Source organism: Xylocopa sonorina, chromosome 7, assembly GCF_050948175.1.
Source record: "Xylocopa sonorina isolate GNS202 chromosome 7, iyXylSono1_principal, whole genome shotgun sequence".
NCBI lineage: Eukaryota > Metazoa > Arthropoda > Insecta > Hymenoptera > Apidae > Xylocopa > Xylocopa sonorina.
The window spans coordinates 6,167,023-6,183,434 of NC_135199.1; the positions used below are offsets into that span (position 1 = coordinate 6,167,023).

A 16,412-nucleotide genomic window follows, 5' to 3' on the forward strand; every position below is an offset into this window, starting at 1 on the left:
CGCTAGTAGTTCTTCAGTAGTTCACTTCGCTGTCGATAATTATGTGCGACCAGTTTGAGCACTATTCACAGAGATGGCGCCACCAGTCTTTCAGCGGTTTACTTCACTGTCGGTAATGCTGTGCGAACAGTTTGAACGCTTCTCACAGAGATGGAGCCACGAGTAAAAAAAAATTAAATTTTGTTGTAAAAGATTCTAGTTTTCCTGCTAATTTACATATCATAGAATTTGAAACAGAAATCAATCGAAGAAAATAGAAAATACTGAAACATATTACGTTAGAAATTAAATCAATAAAACATATTTTTTTTCTATACCGTGATCTTATACTTGGTACTTGTTTTTGCTAACAGCTATTGCGCTACAGTATGATTAACTGTAGTGGTAACTAACACATGTGGTCATCCCATATGTATAAAGAACCCTGCACAATTGAGAGTTACGTATAGGATCAGCAATTATTATTTAATAGTTGTAGAGTTCACTGTATAAACAGTGTCCTACATTTATAGACATTATATACATTTGTATATATACTTTTTGAATACATAGCAATTGCAATTATTTATTGTCAATATATTCACGATAAACATATTTATGATACATGAAGCGTCAGTTAAATTGGGAGCAACGTCTCGCGTAAAGTTAAAATTATACACACACGTAGCTAGGATCTGTTTAACAGATAATAGTTAAATAATAAATTCAAGATGCCTTGTGAAATGATAACTTTGCAACTTGGTCAATGTGGTAATCAAAGTAAGTTATTTGTAATTCACGTTTTCATTTAATGTACGTTACTTTTTTCACGATTCAAATACGAATATAACCAAATTGAAACATCTTAAATTAATTTCAGAGAGAAAGAATTTCAAGACAAAGCTATTCTGTTCCTAATTTTTTATAAAAAGAATTTAATTTTCACAGAGTCTATTCTATATACATTTAAACGTCTCAAAATAAATTTATGTTTCAAATTGATGAATACAAACTATATAAATAATGATAAAGAAGTAATAAAAGATCTTGTGCTTTTTAGTTGGATTTGAATTTTGGAAGAAACTATGCGCAGAACATGGTATCAGTCCCGAAGGTATTTTAGAAGATTATGCAACAGAAGGGACAGACAGGAAAGATGTATTTTTTTATCAGTCAGATGACGAACACTATATACCAAGAGCAGTATTATTAGATTTGGAACCTAGAGTAATTCATACAATTATGAATTCTCCATATTCCAAGGTAGTCATTATTTGTTAATAAACCTAAGTAATTCGTAACTATATATCTATATGCATGTATGTAAACAGAGATTAATCAAACCATGTACTTAATTATGAACATTACTTTTTCAAGTTGTATAATCCGGAGAATATTTATTTATCAAAACATGGAGGTGGAGCTGGAAATAATTGGGCATCTGGTTATCATCAAGGAGAAAAACTGCAAGAAGAAATTTTTGATATTTTAGATAGAGAGGCGGATGGAAGTGATAGCTTAGAAGTATGTACCTATTAATTAACAACGCAAATTTATGTTACTTTAGTAATTCATAATGTATTATTTTCATTTACAGGGATTTGTTTTGTGTCATTCCATAGCAGGTGGGACTGGTTCTGGTATGGGTTCATTTATGCTTGAAAATCTTGCGGATAGATTCCCAAAGAAATTGCTTGAAACGTACAGTGTTTTCCCAAATCAGGATGAAATAAGGTACTTATATAAAATATGTATGAGCATTACGTTGTACTAATTATAAAAATAAGTTTAATGGCCATTAATTATAATAAAAACATTGATTTTAGTGATGTAGTAGTACAGCCATACAACTCTTTGTTAACATTAAAAAGGTTAACACAGTGCGCGGATTGTGTTGTTGTATTAGACAATACAGCACTTAACAGAATAGCATCAGACAGACTTCACATTCAAAATCCTAGTTTCACACAGATTAATAAGCTTGTTTCCACAATAATGTCTGTTAGTACAACCACACTTCGGTATTGTATCATTTATACTCATTTTACTAGAAAAAATTACTATGAGAATAAACTAAATTAACTAATTTAGTGTTAATTAATTTAGGTATCCTTCTTATATGAACAATGACTTAGTTGGTTTAATTGCGCCGTTAATTCCAACACCACGATTACATTTTCTTATGACGGGTTATACTCCTTTAACTACAGATCAAGAAGTAAGTATACACTTTACAAAATATAGATAATAATTTTATACATTCCTTACTTTAAATTGGGGGAACATTTATTTAGAGAAAATATATTTAATGAAATGTTTTTGTAAACAATTTTCCTCGATAATTAATAGGGAGCTTCTGTGAGAAAAACTTCTGTATTAGATGTAATGCGACGTTTACTTCAGCCAAAGAATATGATGGTATCTACAGCATTAGATAGAAATGCATCTCACTGTTACATATCTATCTTGAACATTATTCAGGTAAGGTATTTTTTAAAGTATTAGAAATTGGAATAAAATTAATAATTACTATCTTATACTTATATATGTATAATGTTTCAGGGTGAAGTAGACCCAACGCAAGTTCATAAATCATTGCAAAGGATTAGAGAAAGAAAACTTGCACAATTTATACCTTGGGGTCCCGCTAGCATACAAGTTGCACTTTCCAGAAAATCACCTTACATTCAAAGCACACATCGAGTATCTGGCTTAATGTTAGCTAATCACACCAACATATCATCGGTACGTTAAAAAAATATCAAATATCTTATACCAAATAGTAAAATATGTATCAGATAATATATTTACATACACATATTTCAGTTATTTGATCGTGCCTTGCAACAATATGATAAATTACGCAAACGAGAAGCATTTTTGGAACAATTTCGCAAAGAAAAAATGTTCGAAGATAATTTGGACGAGTTAGATAACTCTAGGGAGGTCGTCGAATATTTAGTAAAAGAATATCAAGCTGCAACGCGAGTTGATTATTTATCCTGGAATCCCAATAAAACAGAAACGTAATTCAACATTGTTAATAAGATTATTATATACACAAGTAAGAAATCTGAACATTATTTCTAAGTTTTGTTTTACATTCATTCATATCACAGATTCTACTACAAATGAAATTGAAATTATATTGTGCAAATTAAGTTTTGTGCGATATAGTTAACAAAATACTGTGATTTTTTTGCAACAATTAAGTGTTTATTTAGTCTTTGGACTCTAAATCTATTTTTAACTTGCGTGCATAAAATGGGGGTAATGTAGCAATTGTAATAAATCCTGTATGACCAGGTAAAGAACGGGCATGCGTTACAGTAAGTAACTTTGTTTGTTCTTGTTTTTCACTTTCATTTTCTTGTGCCATATCTTTATCCACATGCTAAAATATGTTTAAAAGAAATCACATTAGTATTTTTAAGCTTTAACGTGTTATTTTAAATAAAAGTTTAAGTTAATTGTACATGCCATTTGAACTATGGCGTTCATATTATTTTTTTAAATATAAATATAACAAAAAATAGTACTTGATGTAAAAAACTTTCATCTGCAGTCTATAAAAGCATACATCAATACCATATGTTGTATCTGTTATATATACCTCATATTTTAGGCATTCCAAATCTAATGTAGAAAGATTTCTATACATTACATTTACTTCTCTTTGTAAACATTCATATGTATTCAATTCAATGAATCCTTTTGATACCAATTTTGCACAAGTATGTTGAACTTGTTCTATACAAGGAGAAAAAGAACAGAGTTTCCCACCTAAAAAGTAAAACAACTAAAAAATACTCATGCTTTATTTTTAATTCAAATGTATTCATTAAATTTATTAATTTTTTATCATTATACGAAATTATATACTTTATTTTGTTATACTCCATGTGTTTACATTACTACTACTAATTTCAATAAAATTTGAAGTAGGAGAAATATGTTCTAAATCAAGATTTTTATATATTTTTATGTACAAATGATACGTGTAAATAAATTACAAAAGCAAAAAAAGAATTGTGTTAAATTAAATTTATACCTGATTTTTTAAAAGTAAGTAATGCATGGTCAATTGCTAACCATGGATGCGGAAGATCCAAAAAAATCGCATCTACTTTATTTTCTAATTGTTCTCCAAAGCCTTCTGTACAAACATCTTTATGATTTAAAGTTACAAATTTACTGAGACCATGCCTTTCGAATTCCGCTTGGGCAACATTTACACGCTGGTTATGAAAATCAAATGTATAAAGATGGCCATGAGGGCGAACTGCACGAATAAGAGCATGAGAAAGAGACCCACTTCCAGTACCTACACCATGTAAACCAAAGTAATAGAACTAAAAATGTGCACAATTTAACAATAATAATAAATCTAAATACTATACTGGAAAACTATCATACTTGAACTTGAAAAAAGACTCTACCACAGTTAATATGATTGCATAATTTTATATAATTGCCTCAAAAGTTAAACTAAGCGTAAACATTCCAAAAATCATTAATAATGATATTCGTAAAACCTGTTTCAATAATTATGTTTCCCGGTGATAAATCCATCAAATATATAATCAAACTTATATCAGGACTATATATAATTTGCGTCCTATGAGGAACCGTTACCGTCCATAGTTCCGGTGTTGGTTGTAACACATATCCATATCCACGGGAGAGTTGTATCTTATTACCATACCTTTGTCCCACGAGAGAAAATACTTTTAGTGATCCATAAATTGTTTGAAAAACATTGTCAACCATATTCCCTTTCTTATTGACAATCTTTGGTTTTATTTCTAAGGAATGCATATTATTAGGTCCCAAATATAGAATCACCACATCTCCCTCTTCAATAATTTGTTTCACTTTGTTGAAACTCATTTTACTGTCAAATTATTGGAATCCACTAGTATAACAATTATCATAACGTGCACAACATTTTATATATAACGATATATACAGAAAAATTCCTTTCCTATACTTCTACAATACGTTTTATGATATGTCGTTATTCTATATAATACTTTTTAATGATATTGTAACATTTCAATGGAATACACAATGTTTCAATGTTTAAGGTTATGTTCATCAGTTGTACACGTGCTTCGACTGATGTTTTCACTTAATATATCTGTACTTAATATGTGTGTAGATTTACAAGAAATTGTATAAATACTGCATGATTTACATGACAATCATTCCCTTATATTTTATATATTTTTTATAATAAAATTATAATAATTATCTTCTACAAGAAAAGTAAAATTTTCTATTATTTAATATGCACATGTGATAATACATAAATTTTAATAAAAAAAGATAACGAAATTATTTATGAATAATGTATATGTACAAGGTTGAATATTATTTATAAATTAAATTGATTTATATGCTTTATAAATTTTGTAGAAGCATAAATAAAAAAATTTCTGAACATGTGACATTGAAATTTACTAAAAAATTTTTCAACGCGTTATACAGATATAAAATTATATAATAGATATTATGTCCCAAACAGTAAAAATAAATGAAATGCAATAAATACAAAAAGGTTACTTATTACTTATATGTATATATATACATATATATGTATATGTAAAAGTTTCAAAAGAATATCAATAAAAACGATACTCGATTTCAGCGAAGTGAAAACCAGACTTAACAAAAGTGACACATTTACAGAGATCCGTGACCCATGAGGCCACTAACAGAGCATCTAAAGAGTTTAAAAATAGTTAAATAGTTGGTAATGAAGTACCGAATAGTTTATCTTCGATCACAGTTTCAAAATTGTTTATACATAAGTTTCTGTTATTAAAATAGGAGTGTGTACATTATACATCAGTCACAATAATATCGAAATATGGCTTCAAAAGTAACACTGTCCCAGGCCCTGGGTACAGATGGAAGTGATTTTAATCATAGACAAAAAATCGCTAGTCATTATCAAATCAGGTAATTAAAGCGTATTCATCAGGTATTTAAATATAGATTATAATCAGGTAATTAAAATTTGATTTCCCATTATAGAATTTTGCAAAAGTAAAAATTCTATGCACACAAAAATTGCCAATTAAAAATAAACTGTATCCCTTATGACGATTATTCATTTATTATTAGTTATATTTCTTTTTAGCGCAACAAACAAATCAAGACTGAAGTATTGTATATTTTTCCACTATCTTCTTTTCTTCGTTATGCTTGCCAAGTTATCAGCCGATATTTTAGATCACATGGACATATTCATTTTGGAGATTGAAGAATTACAAATACCTCAGGTACGTAAGATTTTAAATATAAAACAAAAATATTGATTTTTATTGCATACTTTTCTTTTGCAGCCTTTGTGGTGGGAATACATCTGGTGCACAAGTTTAATGCTAAGTTTCCTTGCATTATCTGCTATTAAAAGAAACAGAATTAAAACAATGCGACGGTACATGATAGGTATTGTTTTGTTAGGATATGGTCCATTACTTTATGCAGTTGTATATTACTTCAAGGATGTTTGGAAATATTTAACTGTTGGTAAAACAGATGAAATTCACTTTTGGCAGGTATATATTTATTATATTTAGAAATAATTATAATTTAAAGCTAGTAGTTTATATATTATACCTATATATGAGATATTGTAGGTCAGAAATTTTATTATTTACAATAAAAATTTTCAGGGCTTACCATACGGATTACTGTGGTATGCATTTATCCTATTGGCATCTCAAGTTCATTCTTTCTCTTTGTTTTTCTCATGGAATCTTTTAATGGCTTGGAAAACACGAGGGAATAAAAAAATGGAATAATTTGAATATATAAAGTTAATGGAAATTTCAAGCATATCTGTGAATACTTGAGCTGTTGATAATGCCAACTTTTATCTGTAATGGATGAAGATCTATATTACACACAATACACGTTAATATTGTTAATAAGGATTAAAACTGTCAAAATATGGATGGTAATATGTAAATATGTATATATACATGTATTCATGTGTATTATATAAATATAAACAAATGAATGGATCATATATTTTGAAATAATTATTTTTGTTTTTTTTATATCTATTATTACCAAGGAGTCAATATGCAGACAAATGAAAATTTAGAGTTTTTATGTTAAATACAGCATAATTCTATTATTGAAGCTAATAAAAATAAGGTATGAAGCAAATTTCAAATTTCAAATCGAGTCGTTTAATTTCTCGCACTGCTAAATTATTCGTAATGAATTAATTGCATTTATTTAAAGAAATGAAAATGCTAACGAAGGTACAGCAGTATTAAAGTAATTGAGAACGTTTTAATTTTCGATTCAAATATAAAACTAAAATTCGCATAAAATTTCTCGTACATTATAAATTCCCTAGGTTTCCTTAAGAGGAATTTTCTCATATAGAGGGCCTATTGATCGCTTGTGATAGACTTACGTAGGTATAGGTGAAAATATTGTACACTTCCATGCAAGGGACTTCGTGTCCTGTGGTCAAACCCAGCCCGCTTAACACAATTCTTTCATTTTCTATCCTATTGTTCTAAGTCGTGCGGTGAGTTCGATTTATTATGATAGATAAAGATTAAAATAATAATTTTCAATGATTAGCATACGACAGAGCGAATGTTAAGCGATAAATATGTAATAAAACAAACTAACTGTGCAAGCATAACTGAGTGGTATCCATTGTGATTATATAAATCGGATAATATTGTGGTAAAAAATAATTCGAAATCTATTGATATTTTCACTACTAATGTTGTAGTATTATACTATTTCCCGTCTACTTTTTGTTTTATCTATATACATTTTTATGACTTTCATCTTTACTGTTTTATATTTCTGTGATACAATCGATATTGAAAAATCGGTGAGACAGATGACTGCATATTGTAGAATAGTCTAACAATTATCTATTAATGCAATAAAATATAATAAAATGAATTAAGGTTTATGACAGAGACAGTGTCTACATTTTATCCATTAGTATTAAAACAAATAATTAATTTCTTTACGTTTATAATATTAATGTTATGTTCATAATTTTATTAATATATGTCTTATGTAATTTATTGTTTTATTTTCAAAACGTGAATGATACCGTGTCGTGGTAAGTTAAATAATATTTCCTCTCAAGTTCCTCAATGGTAACATCTAATTGTTTTCCTATGATTTTGCTTTTAAATAATTTTTCTTGCATTATTTTAGATTTAATTATTTTAATTTAGATACCTCATTAGTTATTGCTAATTGTATTAAAGTATTGTATAAGTACTTCTAAAAGTGTATCATCAGCGAAAGGTGCATTAAAAATTATGATTTGTTTTAGATAGTAACATGTACAATATTTCTTTGCTTCAGTTTTGTTATACTAATTAGTTATTGTATTCTTCTCAAATCTTTTCAGTAAAAGAGACACGGAGAAAGTAAAAGTAAATTTTAAGTTGTAATTTAAGCTGGACATTTTGTTCCAAAGTATTTCTATTATAGTCTAATATTTTAATAAAGACGATAACATATACCCTTTTAATAATTTTGCAGGAACATCGTTCGCCTTCAAAATGTTTTCTAATCGCATGACTACAATTATGCAGCTTGCTGCAAAACAGCAGCAACAACAGCAACGTGGTATGGCGACCCTCAAAGCCATTTCTATAAGATTAAAGTCTGTAAAGAATATTCAAAAGATTACTCAATCAATGAAAATGGTCTCCGCTGCTAAATACAACAGAGCTGAAAGGGACCTAAAACAAGCTCGTCCACTTGGTGTTGGTGCAAAAGCATTTTATGAACAAGCTGAAATTCAAGCACCTCCGGAGGAGGAGAAAAAGCTTGTGGTTGCAATAACAAGTGATCGTGGGCTGTGTGGCGCAGTCCACACTGGAGTTTCTCGTAACATTAGGGATGCTCTTTTAGCAGATTCCAAGGAACGTGAAAATACAAAAATCGTATGCATCGGTGAAAAGTCACGAGCAATTTTATCACGTTTATTTGCCGATAACATACTGTTTGTTGCTTCTGAAGTCGGTCGTAAACCACCTACATTTAACGACGCCGCTAAAGTAGCAATTGAAATTATGAATAGTGGGTATGTTTCTTTCGTTTGCTATACATGATTATACAAAAATTTCTTTCACATTTACATAACAAATTTAATGAATTGACATTTATAGGTACACTTTTGGCTCTGGGCGCATCGTGTACAATCGATTCAAATCTGTGGTATCATATGCCGTCGACCAGTTACCTCTCTTCGACAAAAATGCTGTAGTCACTGCACCTAAATTATCTGTCTATGACTCTTTGGACGAGAATGTAATTCAAAGCTACTTGGAATTTTCTCTGGCTTCCTTGTTATTTTACTCTATGAAAGAAGGAGCTTGCAGTGAACAGTCAAGTCGTATGACTGCTATGGACAATGCCAGTAAAAATGCTGGGGAGATGATCGATAAATTAACATTGACATTCAATCGTACTCGACAAGCTGTAATTACTAGAGAACTGATTGAAATTATTTCTGGTGCTGCCGCTTTGGATTAAGAAGAGTACACTGTTTATAAAAAATTCAATATATCCTAGTGTTGGGAAGTAGATCACATGGCCATTGTCAATTGCCAATTGGATATTGACTGTATCATTTGCTGAAGTGGAAATTTCAACTCACGATCACCCAAAATTGCTACAAATTATCAAACACTTAAAAGTATAGCAATATTTATAAACCCAACGTGAAAATAAACCATTTAAAAAATGTTATTGAAATATTTTATTTGTTGCAATTGTGATTAAAACTGCCAAATAAAATAGATGGTTATTAACTTTTGTATATATTATTAATATAATAAAGCTATATATGTAATAATAAATATATACATATATATATTTATATTTGCATAATTAGAATCTTGAATATAGTTATCTTTTATTATAATTAGCTCTTCCTAAATGTTAAGTTCCTATTTTTTAATTTATTTCATAAAGTTGAAATGTAATTAAATTACGCGTAAATACAAAATAACAAACTTTGTAGTGAAAGTTTTTATCCAAATACAAAAAAGGATATAGGTGTATATATATTATTTTCTCGCTTATATGTTTTCCTCGCGATACTACACAGTAGATACTCTCTAATGCTTTGAGGAACACTGCGTCATAAAGCACGTGGGTCTTTCCTAGCATTGGTAAATCTAACCTCAATGTCATAACAAATATTAAACCATGGAAGATAATCGAAAATCCCATGTTATACTCGAAGAATATGGTATACCTAATGTAAGAACATATGAGAAAATGTTACATAAATATATATATTGATTAAAATGAATACTATTAATATATAACTTCATTTTCAGGCTTCTGAATACACACACTATCAACCACAACAGGATTGGAATTTGCATAATTTTCAAAAAGTATTTTTATTTTCATTGGAACATGCAATTCATTTTTTTATTTAACTATTGTGCGTTATACTAATTTATATTATATTTAGGAATTCAGAATACAAGTTGTCAGGGAATCTGAAGATGAACGAGAGCTAGAATTTGATTTAATTGGATATCCTGTTGGCTTTGCTAATGCATTTCGTAGAGTTCTCTTAAGCGAAGTCCCCACTATGGCTATAGAAAAAGTTTATATTATAAATAATACAAGTTTAATTCAAGATGAAGTTCTAGCACATAGGTAGAAAGATTTTTTTGAATTTAAGTTTCATTTCTTTATTTTGAATATAATATATATTATAATTAAAGGTTGGGTTTAATACCACTTCGAGCTGATGCAAGGCTCTTTGAGTATCCCTCTTCCACAGCCAAAGATGAGGATGAAGTTAGTGATCAAGATACATTAAGATATGAACTTAAAGTATCATGTACCTGGAACCACCAGGGTTCAAAAGATTCCCGAAGGACAACTGATATGTATAAAAATAGCAATGGTAAATAAATGTTACAATATAGTTAAAACAAAATTTTTACAAAATTTAAATAAAAAAACAATTTGTAGTGTACAGTAGGGATATTAAATGGGTACCGATTGGCCGTCAAGCTGAACTTTATTCTCGAGGAACAGAGCAACTAGGTGTCTTGGAAAATGATATTTTAATATGCAAAATGCGTCCAGGTCAAGAAATCCATGCCTTCATGCATGCAGTTAAAGGAATTGGAAAAGATCATGCCAAATTTTCCCCTGTAGGTAAGATAAGTATAAATAGGTCAAGATCTAGGTACTTCAACATCATTAAATTTTATAATGTGTAAAAGTGTACTTATTTTTGGTATTTTCTACAAGAATCTAAATGCACAATTTATTTTTTATTTAGCTACAGCATCATACAGATTATTACCAGATATACAATTGATAAAACCTGTTAAAGGAGAAATGGCAGATCGTTTAAAAAGTTGTTTCAGTGTTGGTGTTATAGAAGTAATTGAAAATAAACCGGGTGATCCAAATTCCCGTGAAGCAAGAGTGAAAAACCCACGGTATGATAGTTGCTCGAGAAATGTATTTCAACATGAAGATCTCAAAGGATGCGTACGATTGAGTAGAGTACGAAATCATATTATTTGTAAGCATTTAAACATTTGTATTTAAAAGTTAAGTACTTGAAAATTATGTTCTTATATGCTGATACTTCTTTTTTAATTTTTGCAGTTACTATTGAATCAGTGGTTGCATTACCATCATCTGTATTATTTGTAGAAGCAATCAAAATACTTAAAGGAAAGTGTAAAACATTCTTAGAAGAACTCGAAAACATTGGAAAATAATAAATGTATTACTTTTAATTATTAAATATAAATAAAATTTTGTAATAAATAAGAATACATTGGTCCATCTTGTAAACTTATTAATATTTAAGTCTACAGTTCTCATACTTTTATATTATTGCCAAATGTGTCTTCTTAGTTATTTATTTTTACAGTAATCTAATTGTAAAAATTCCATATAGGATATATTTATATTTTCCATATTCTTGGAATAATGATATGAACTCATATCATAAAATTTGTACAAATTATTGATTGATATTTTCTGCTGTTTAATAAATTTGAGGTTATTAGTTGTTATTTCAATTTTGTTTTACACAATAACAACTCTTTCGAATATATATATATATATATAACGAAATTAATAAATATAATCATATATTTATTATATGTATAAAGGTTTCTATCCTTATATTATTACGCTTGAGAATAAAGCAAGCATTTTTACCAATTTGTTATTAGTAAAACGTATGTATTAATTATATTATTATTTTATTTAATTATTCCTTTTTATTTATTTATTTAAAGTGGTATGGTTTTTGTTCACATTAAAGTAAAGTTTGAAATACAAGTTATACGAAATAATGTCAAAGTTATCCACTTCCATGTTCGTTGCAATGTGACACCAGAGTTATCTTGTACTCGTTTGCAATTGTTACATCATAAGTAAAATTAACTCCGTAGCGTCGTTTAACACAATTTTTACGTTTACAATTTACAGATAATGGGATTAGGGGTTTTTCGATGGAGAGTATTATTGACCGTTGTATCAATATTACTTCTTTGGCAATCCTCGAAAGTATGGTTGAGTTACACGCAGGAGAAATCGGATACAGAAGGTAAAAAGCTATGTCCAGAACTACGTATCTAAATGTGAAAAATAAAATAATTATATTATTTCTTTTTTATTTGCTTCATTTTTAATATATTTATTTAGATTCAAGAAATTTTATAGTCTAAACAGTAGTATTGTAAATAATGAATTATTTGCAGTCAATAAGCAGTCAATATGTTAAAATTTTGTTGGCTTATATTTTTTATTGTAAATATAACGAAATCAATTTTATATATATGGAAATGAATTGTCGTTGTAGCAATGTAAATGTAAAAATTTTGCAAGAAATTGAATAAAAATTTGTTGTGTCAATGGAGTAAATGAAATTTTTATTTACAATCGTGTAACTTTCTTGATTTTCTGGAATATCTGCTAAGTTTTGTATAGCACAGCCTCAGGACAACCAGATGGTAACATTAAGTCAGAAAGATGAATGGAGTAGACAAAAAATACACGTAGCTGTATATTATGAGGCGCTATGTCCAGATTCCCGCAGTTTTTTTATAAAACAATTACGGCCGATGTACCATAAAATTTCTGATAATGTACAAGTGGAATTAGTACCATATGGAAAAGCTACGGTAAAGCATTTTTTAAAATAGAAAAAAATATAAATACATTTCCATTTTTAAGTTAAAGAAATATTGTAAATTATTTTTTAAATTAAAAAATGTACAAGTTTCTAGAGCTGTTTACCTAAACTCGGTGAATTTTTAGACAACAAAAACAGAAAAGGGATACGAATTTACTTGTCAGCATGGACACATTGAATGCGATGCAAACATGATTCACGCTTGTTCCATAGATTTCCTAAAGAATTCTTCCATTCAATTAGAATATTTATCTTGTATGATTAAAAATAACATTGAACCAGTGAATATCATGAAAACTTGTGCAAGAAGAATGAACATAGATTATAACACCATTTTCAAATGTTTCACTGGAGAAAAGAGTAAAGAACTCTTAGCCAAATATGGAGAACAAACAAATGCTTTAACACCAAGCATTTCTTTCATACCAACTGTAACATTAGATGGGGTAAGTTTTTTTTTTCTACAAATTGTAAAATATAAAATATTTATGATAATATAAAATGAAATTAGTATGTATAGTACAAATATTTCTGCAATACGTTGTAAATAAATATTTGTTCCAATACATATTACAATGAAATGAATTTACAGAGTTCTGAGAATCAAGCAAGGATACTGAAAAACTTATTGCAAGAAGTGTGCCTACATTTTAAAATCATGCCAGAAGGTTGTATCTTGTAAAAAATGTAAAATACTTATAAGACATATCTTCCTGATAGATTTTCACGAAATACAATATTTTTTACTGAAATTTTTATGTAATTCATACATATCAAGAGTTTTTATTGCATATAAAAAAAAGCAAAATGCAAAGCAAGTTTTTCTTAAATTATTTTAAATGATAAAAGTGGTTGTATTATTAAATCAGTAACATTTCTGTTATCATTCATTTGTCTAAAAATTTCAAAATTAGGAATTTAAATGACTATTACTTTACTAAATTAGAACACTTGTTATATTGCTTATACTAATTCTGTTTATGTGGAAATATGTTCAAAATGTTGTCATATTAGTTACATTTGACTGTTCAAATGTAACAATATTTGTAGTAAAGGTATTTATGGTTTGAGCAATAATTCACAATGAGAACTAGATAAATTAAAAATTGACAATATTTAAAAAATCTATTTCGAGGGATTAGATAAGTACTATTATTCTCGTGTTAAAAAAATTAAGAGTTAATCGGCTCTTTAATATATGGGAACAATTTATTAACTTAATATCAACACTTTATACAAACTGTGTCGCTTCGTCACGCACGATAAGTGGAGTATGCCTTTGATGTGGCAGAGAATAATCTCACATACAATAGAAATAATGAACGTACATATCTCGAATACAGGAGAAAGAAACGTATAGCGAGAATTTTTCTTTTTAGCCGAATGAATAATTACATTTATCGGAATTATTTTTCGGAGAGATAAACATCAAAAATAAATAACTTTTTACTTTTATCACGACGGAGCTTCATAAATATCGCTTTTTAATATTTTATATATATTTTTGAAGGTAAGATTAAGAATAAGAATGGTTCAAATAGAGTTTTTACTATTTTATTTACGAAGGGCGAACGTTTTAAGAAACGATCCTAAAAGAAATGAGAATGCGATTTTTGCGATAGATCTTAAGCTATCAAGTTAATTCTCGAAATACAATACTGCTTCTTTATTTTTAAACTTAATATCGGCTCTTAGCGCTCGCTGTAAAGAACTTTCATAAAATTATAGTTTAGACTATATATATGTATAACTTGCGACACGAATATAAAATTAATATTAAATATTGGAATATATTCTTTTAACTTAGACTTAAACACTAATTGTGTCAATGATCGATGAAACGAGCAGTAATTTATTTAAGCATTTAAATAGGGATGTTCTTCGAGTAGATTCTATATCACCATTTACAAAAAGACTTCGTCGCGATTCCTCTTTCCTTTTTCTTTTTGCATTTTTACAAAGTGAGAACATTTTCGTCGTAAACTGCTAAATTTTTAACTTTATGTTCACAATAACGATAACAGCTATCAGAACGATCGCAAGTGAAGTAAAATAGTTTTAAGAGCTCTTTTTTGGCGATTCGCATGCCTTAATATCTCTATAAAAGGCTTTCGAATCGATGAAACTTCGTAGATATGTTAACGCGAATCTTATTTGACAGTGAATTATACATATACATTCCTCGGCAAACTATTTCTAGATGCCATCGAAAATGACGATGAAGATAAAAACGGCTGAAACGAGAGGTCCATTGGTTAATGAAGGAAACGAATTGAGTAGTTGTGACCTAAAAATGAGGATACATTTATTTTGTCTTTTTATGATCAATGCGATCTAGGTCACCAGAAATACAAGTACTTCTCATTTTGTTCACTTCAATATTAAATAATAAAGGACTGTGGAGGAATTCTTTCTTCTTTTCTTCCTTTTGTTCGTAAATTAGTTTTATATATATATATATTTTTATATATATGTATATATAATATATATTACATATATATTATGACTGAACCACCGACACGCATGTTTCCACCGTTCGGTGTCTGTTCATTTATTACTCTTAGTTCTTAAGTAACATTATCGTACGAATCGCACAAAATCACACCAGTTTCTCCGGTTTTAGTTGCTCCGCTTGCGAGACTGGCACGCACCCCTGGGCGAAGGAAAATATAATGCACCAATCACTGTGACTTGACTCCCTTTCTTTCTTTCTTTTTTTTTTTTTACTTTTTTTTGTTTTTTGTTAAATCCCTCATCCCTATTTTTCTGTGGTTTCATTTTATATTTCAACAAAAGTGGTGTCGACGTTGAATAACGCACACGCGTTTTAAGGCTTTCTCAGTGAAGACAAGATATAAACGGGAGATTATAATGAAATTGGATACAGAACGCACTTGGTGAAATGTCTTGTATGTTTTCTCGTGTACTTGTATGTGTATATATAAGTAAAGTGAGTGTATAATACGTGTCATGTGTTACATATATTTTTAAAAAAGGCATTAATAAAGTTGAAAAAGCATTGTGAAATATCACTAAAAGTATAGACACTTCGATATAATTTAATTTCAAAGATCTTATTAATCTACGTAAATGTAGGTCTGAGATAACACTATACGTCTATTCTCGAGGTTTTCATTTTTTTCTTTTTATCATTGTACACTTTTTTTGATAATATTCCTTAGTTATTAGACGAATTGAATTATCCATTATGGCGTAATAAGGAGAATCTAAT

The 16,412-nt window shown here is 28.7% G+C and overlaps 6 protein-coding genes across 10 annotated transcripts; 5 read left to right on the plus strand and 1 right to left on the minus strand.

Annotated features, from left to right (window-relative positions):
• Nucleotides 1-536: 536 nt before the first annotated feature.
• Nucleotides 537-3,009, plus strand: LOC143425335 (tubulin gamma-2 chain). The gene is made up of 9 exons (XM_076898054.1): nucleotides 537-759; nucleotides 1,040-1,242; nucleotides 1,357-1,503; nucleotides 1,577-1,713; nucleotides 1,806-2,000; nucleotides 2,086-2,197; nucleotides 2,329-2,460; nucleotides 2,542-2,724; nucleotides 2,806-3,009. Exons 1-9 carry the CDS (start codon nucleotides 711-713, stop codon nucleotides 3,007-3,009), a joined length of 1,362 nt encoding a protein of 453 aa, XP_076754169.1. The 5' UTR covers nucleotides 537-710.
• Nucleotides 3,010-3,199: 190 nt separating this feature from the next.
• Nucleotides 3,200-5,113, minus strand: Trmt61 (tRNA methyltransferase 61). Its single transcript, XM_076898056.1, has 4 exons — nucleotides 4,515-5,113; nucleotides 4,031-4,303; nucleotides 3,593-3,762; nucleotides 3,200-3,373 (listed from the first exon to the last, which is right to left on the minus strand). Exons 1-4 carry the CDS (start codon nucleotides 4,867-4,869, stop codon nucleotides 3,200-3,202), a joined length of 972 nt encoding a protein of 323 aa, XP_076754171.1. The 5' UTR covers nucleotides 4,870-5,113.
• A 498-nt stretch (nucleotides 5,114-5,611) lies between these two features.
• Jagn (jagunal) lies at nucleotides 5,612-7,021 on the plus strand. 3 transcript variants are annotated; one of them, XM_076898063.1, is made up of 5 exons: nucleotides 5,612-5,734; nucleotides 5,812-5,943; nucleotides 6,125-6,266; nucleotides 6,330-6,545; nucleotides 6,663-7,020. In XM_076898063.1, the coding sequence occupies exons 2-5, from the start codon at nucleotides 5,852-5,854 to the stop codon at nucleotides 6,789-6,791; spliced, it is 579 nt and encodes a 192-aa protein (XP_076754178.1). In that variant the 5' UTR covers nucleotides 5,612-5,734; nucleotides 5,812-5,851; the 3' UTR covers nucleotides 6,792-7,020. The 3 variants fall into 3 exon arrangements, with proteins under 3 accessions (XP_076754178.1, XP_076754179.1, XP_076754177.1); XM_076898064.1 differs by having other exon boundaries at nucleotides 5,626-5,730; nucleotides 6,663-7,021; XM_076898062.1 differs by having other exon boundaries at nucleotides 5,650-5,943.
• A 372-nt stretch (nucleotides 7,022-7,393) lies between these two features.
• Nucleotides 7,394-9,738, plus strand: Atpsyngamma (ATP synthase, gamma subunit). The gene is made up of 3 exons (XM_076898057.1): nucleotides 7,394-7,534; nucleotides 8,524-9,070; nucleotides 9,156-9,738. Exons 2-3 carry the CDS (start codon nucleotides 8,544-8,546, stop codon nucleotides 9,520-9,522), a joined length of 894 nt encoding a protein of 297 aa, XP_076754172.1. The 5' UTR covers nucleotides 7,394-7,534; nucleotides 8,524-8,543; the 3' UTR covers nucleotides 9,523-9,738.
• A 361-nt stretch (nucleotides 9,739-10,099) lies between these two features.
• Polr1c (RNA polymerase I and III subunit C) lies at nucleotides 10,100-12,592 on the plus strand. Its single transcript, XM_076898055.1, has 8 exons — nucleotides 10,100-10,254; nucleotides 10,335-10,394; nucleotides 10,475-10,665; nucleotides 10,734-10,918; nucleotides 10,987-11,175; nucleotides 11,303-11,551; nucleotides 11,638-11,758; nucleotides 12,475-12,592. The coding sequence occupies exons 1-7, from the start codon at nucleotides 10,201-10,203 to the stop codon at nucleotides 11,751-11,753; spliced, it is 1,044 nt and encodes a 347-aa protein (XP_076754170.1). The 5' UTR covers nucleotides 10,100-10,200; the 3' UTR covers nucleotides 11,754-11,758; nucleotides 12,475-12,592.
• Nucleotides 12,457-13,932, plus strand: LOC143425339 (gamma-interferon-inducible lysosomal thiol reductase-like protein). Of its 3 annotated transcripts, none has more exons than XM_076898058.1 (4): nucleotides 12,457-12,592; nucleotides 12,976-13,169; nucleotides 13,306-13,626; nucleotides 13,773-13,932. In XM_076898058.1, exons 1-4 carry the CDS (start codon nucleotides 12,478-12,480, stop codon nucleotides 13,860-13,862), a joined length of 720 nt encoding a protein of 239 aa, XP_076754173.1. In that variant the 5' UTR covers nucleotides 12,457-12,477; the 3' UTR covers nucleotides 13,863-13,932. The 3 variants fall into 3 exon arrangements, with proteins under 3 accessions (XP_076754173.1, XP_076754174.1, XP_076754176.1); XM_076898059.1 differs by having other exon boundaries at nucleotides 12,475-12,592; nucleotides 12,966-13,169; XM_076898061.1 differs by having other exon boundaries at nucleotides 12,475-12,592; nucleotides 12,981-13,169.
• The last annotated feature ends 2,480 nt before the right edge of the window (nucleotides 13,933-16,412 follow it).

Excerpts from the sequence above, each read along its gene's own strand:
- Jagn (XM_076898063.1), top strand. The coding sequence starts at position 5,852 with ATGGCTTCAAAAGTAACACTGTCCCAGGCCCTGGGTACAGATGGAAGT. Across the intron at positions 5,944-6,124 it reads GCTAGTCATTATCAAATCAG|CGCAACAAACAAATCAAGAC; the intron begins GTAATTAAAGCG and ends ATTTCTTTTTAG. Across the intron at positions 6,267-6,329 it reads AAGAATTACAAATACCTCAG|CCTTTGTGGTGGGAATACAT; the intron begins GTACGTAAGATT and ends TTTCTTTTGCAG.
- Trmt61 (XM_076898056.1), bottom strand. The coding sequence starts at position 4,869 with ATGAGTTTCAACAAAGTGAAACAAATTATTGAAGAGGGAGATGTGGTG. Across the intron at positions 4,304-4,514 it reads AAACATAATTATTGAAACAG|GTACTGGAAGTGGGTCTCTT; the intron begins GTTTTACGAATA and ends TACATGGTGTAG. Across the intron at positions 3,374-3,592 it reads TGGAATGCCTAAAATATGAG|CATGTGGATAAAGATATGGC; the intron begins GTATATATAACA and ends AACATATTTTAG.
- LOC143425335 (XM_076898054.1), top strand. The coding sequence starts at position 711 with ATGCCTTGTGAAATGATAACTTTGCAACTTGGTCAATGTGGTAATCAA. Across the intron at positions 2,001-2,085 it reads GTTAGTACAACCACACTTCG|GTATCCTTCTTATATGAACA; the intron begins GTATTGTATCAT and ends TAATTAATTTAG. Across the intron at positions 2,198-2,328 it reads CTTTAACTACAGATCAAGAA|GGAGCTTCTGTGAGAAAAAC; the intron begins GTAAGTATACAC and ends GATAATTAATAG.
- LOC143425339 (XM_076898058.1), top strand. The coding sequence starts at position 12,478 with ATGGGATTAGGGGTTTTTCGATGGAGAGTATTATTGACCGTTGTATCA. Across the intron at positions 12,593-12,975 it reads GGAGAAATCGGATACAGAAG|CACAGCCTCAGGACAACCAG; the intron begins GTAAAAAGCTAT and ends AGTTTTGTATAG. Across the intron at positions 13,627-13,772 it reads CAACTGTAACATTAGATGGG|AGTTCTGAGAATCAAGCAAG; the intron begins GTAAGTTTTTTT and ends ATGAATTTACAG.
- Atpsyngamma (XM_076898057.1), top strand. The coding sequence starts at position 8,544 with ATGTTTTCTAATCGCATGACTACAATTATGCAGCTTGCTGCAAAACAG. Across the intron at positions 9,071-9,155 it reads ATTGAAATTATGAATAGTGG|GTACACTTTTGGCTCTGGGC; the intron begins GTATGTTTCTTT and ends TGACATTTATAG.
- Polr1c (XM_076898055.1), top strand. The coding sequence starts at position 10,201 with ATGGAAGATAATCGAAAATCCCATGTTATACTCGAAGAATATGGTATA. Across the intron at positions 10,395-10,474 it reads ATTTGCATAATTTTCAAAAA|GAATTCAGAATACAAGTTGT; the intron begins GTATTTTTATTT and ends TATTATATTTAG. Across the intron at positions 10,666-10,733 it reads GATGAAGTTCTAGCACATAG|GTTGGGTTTAATACCACTTC; the intron begins GTAGAAAGATTT and ends TTATAATTAAAG.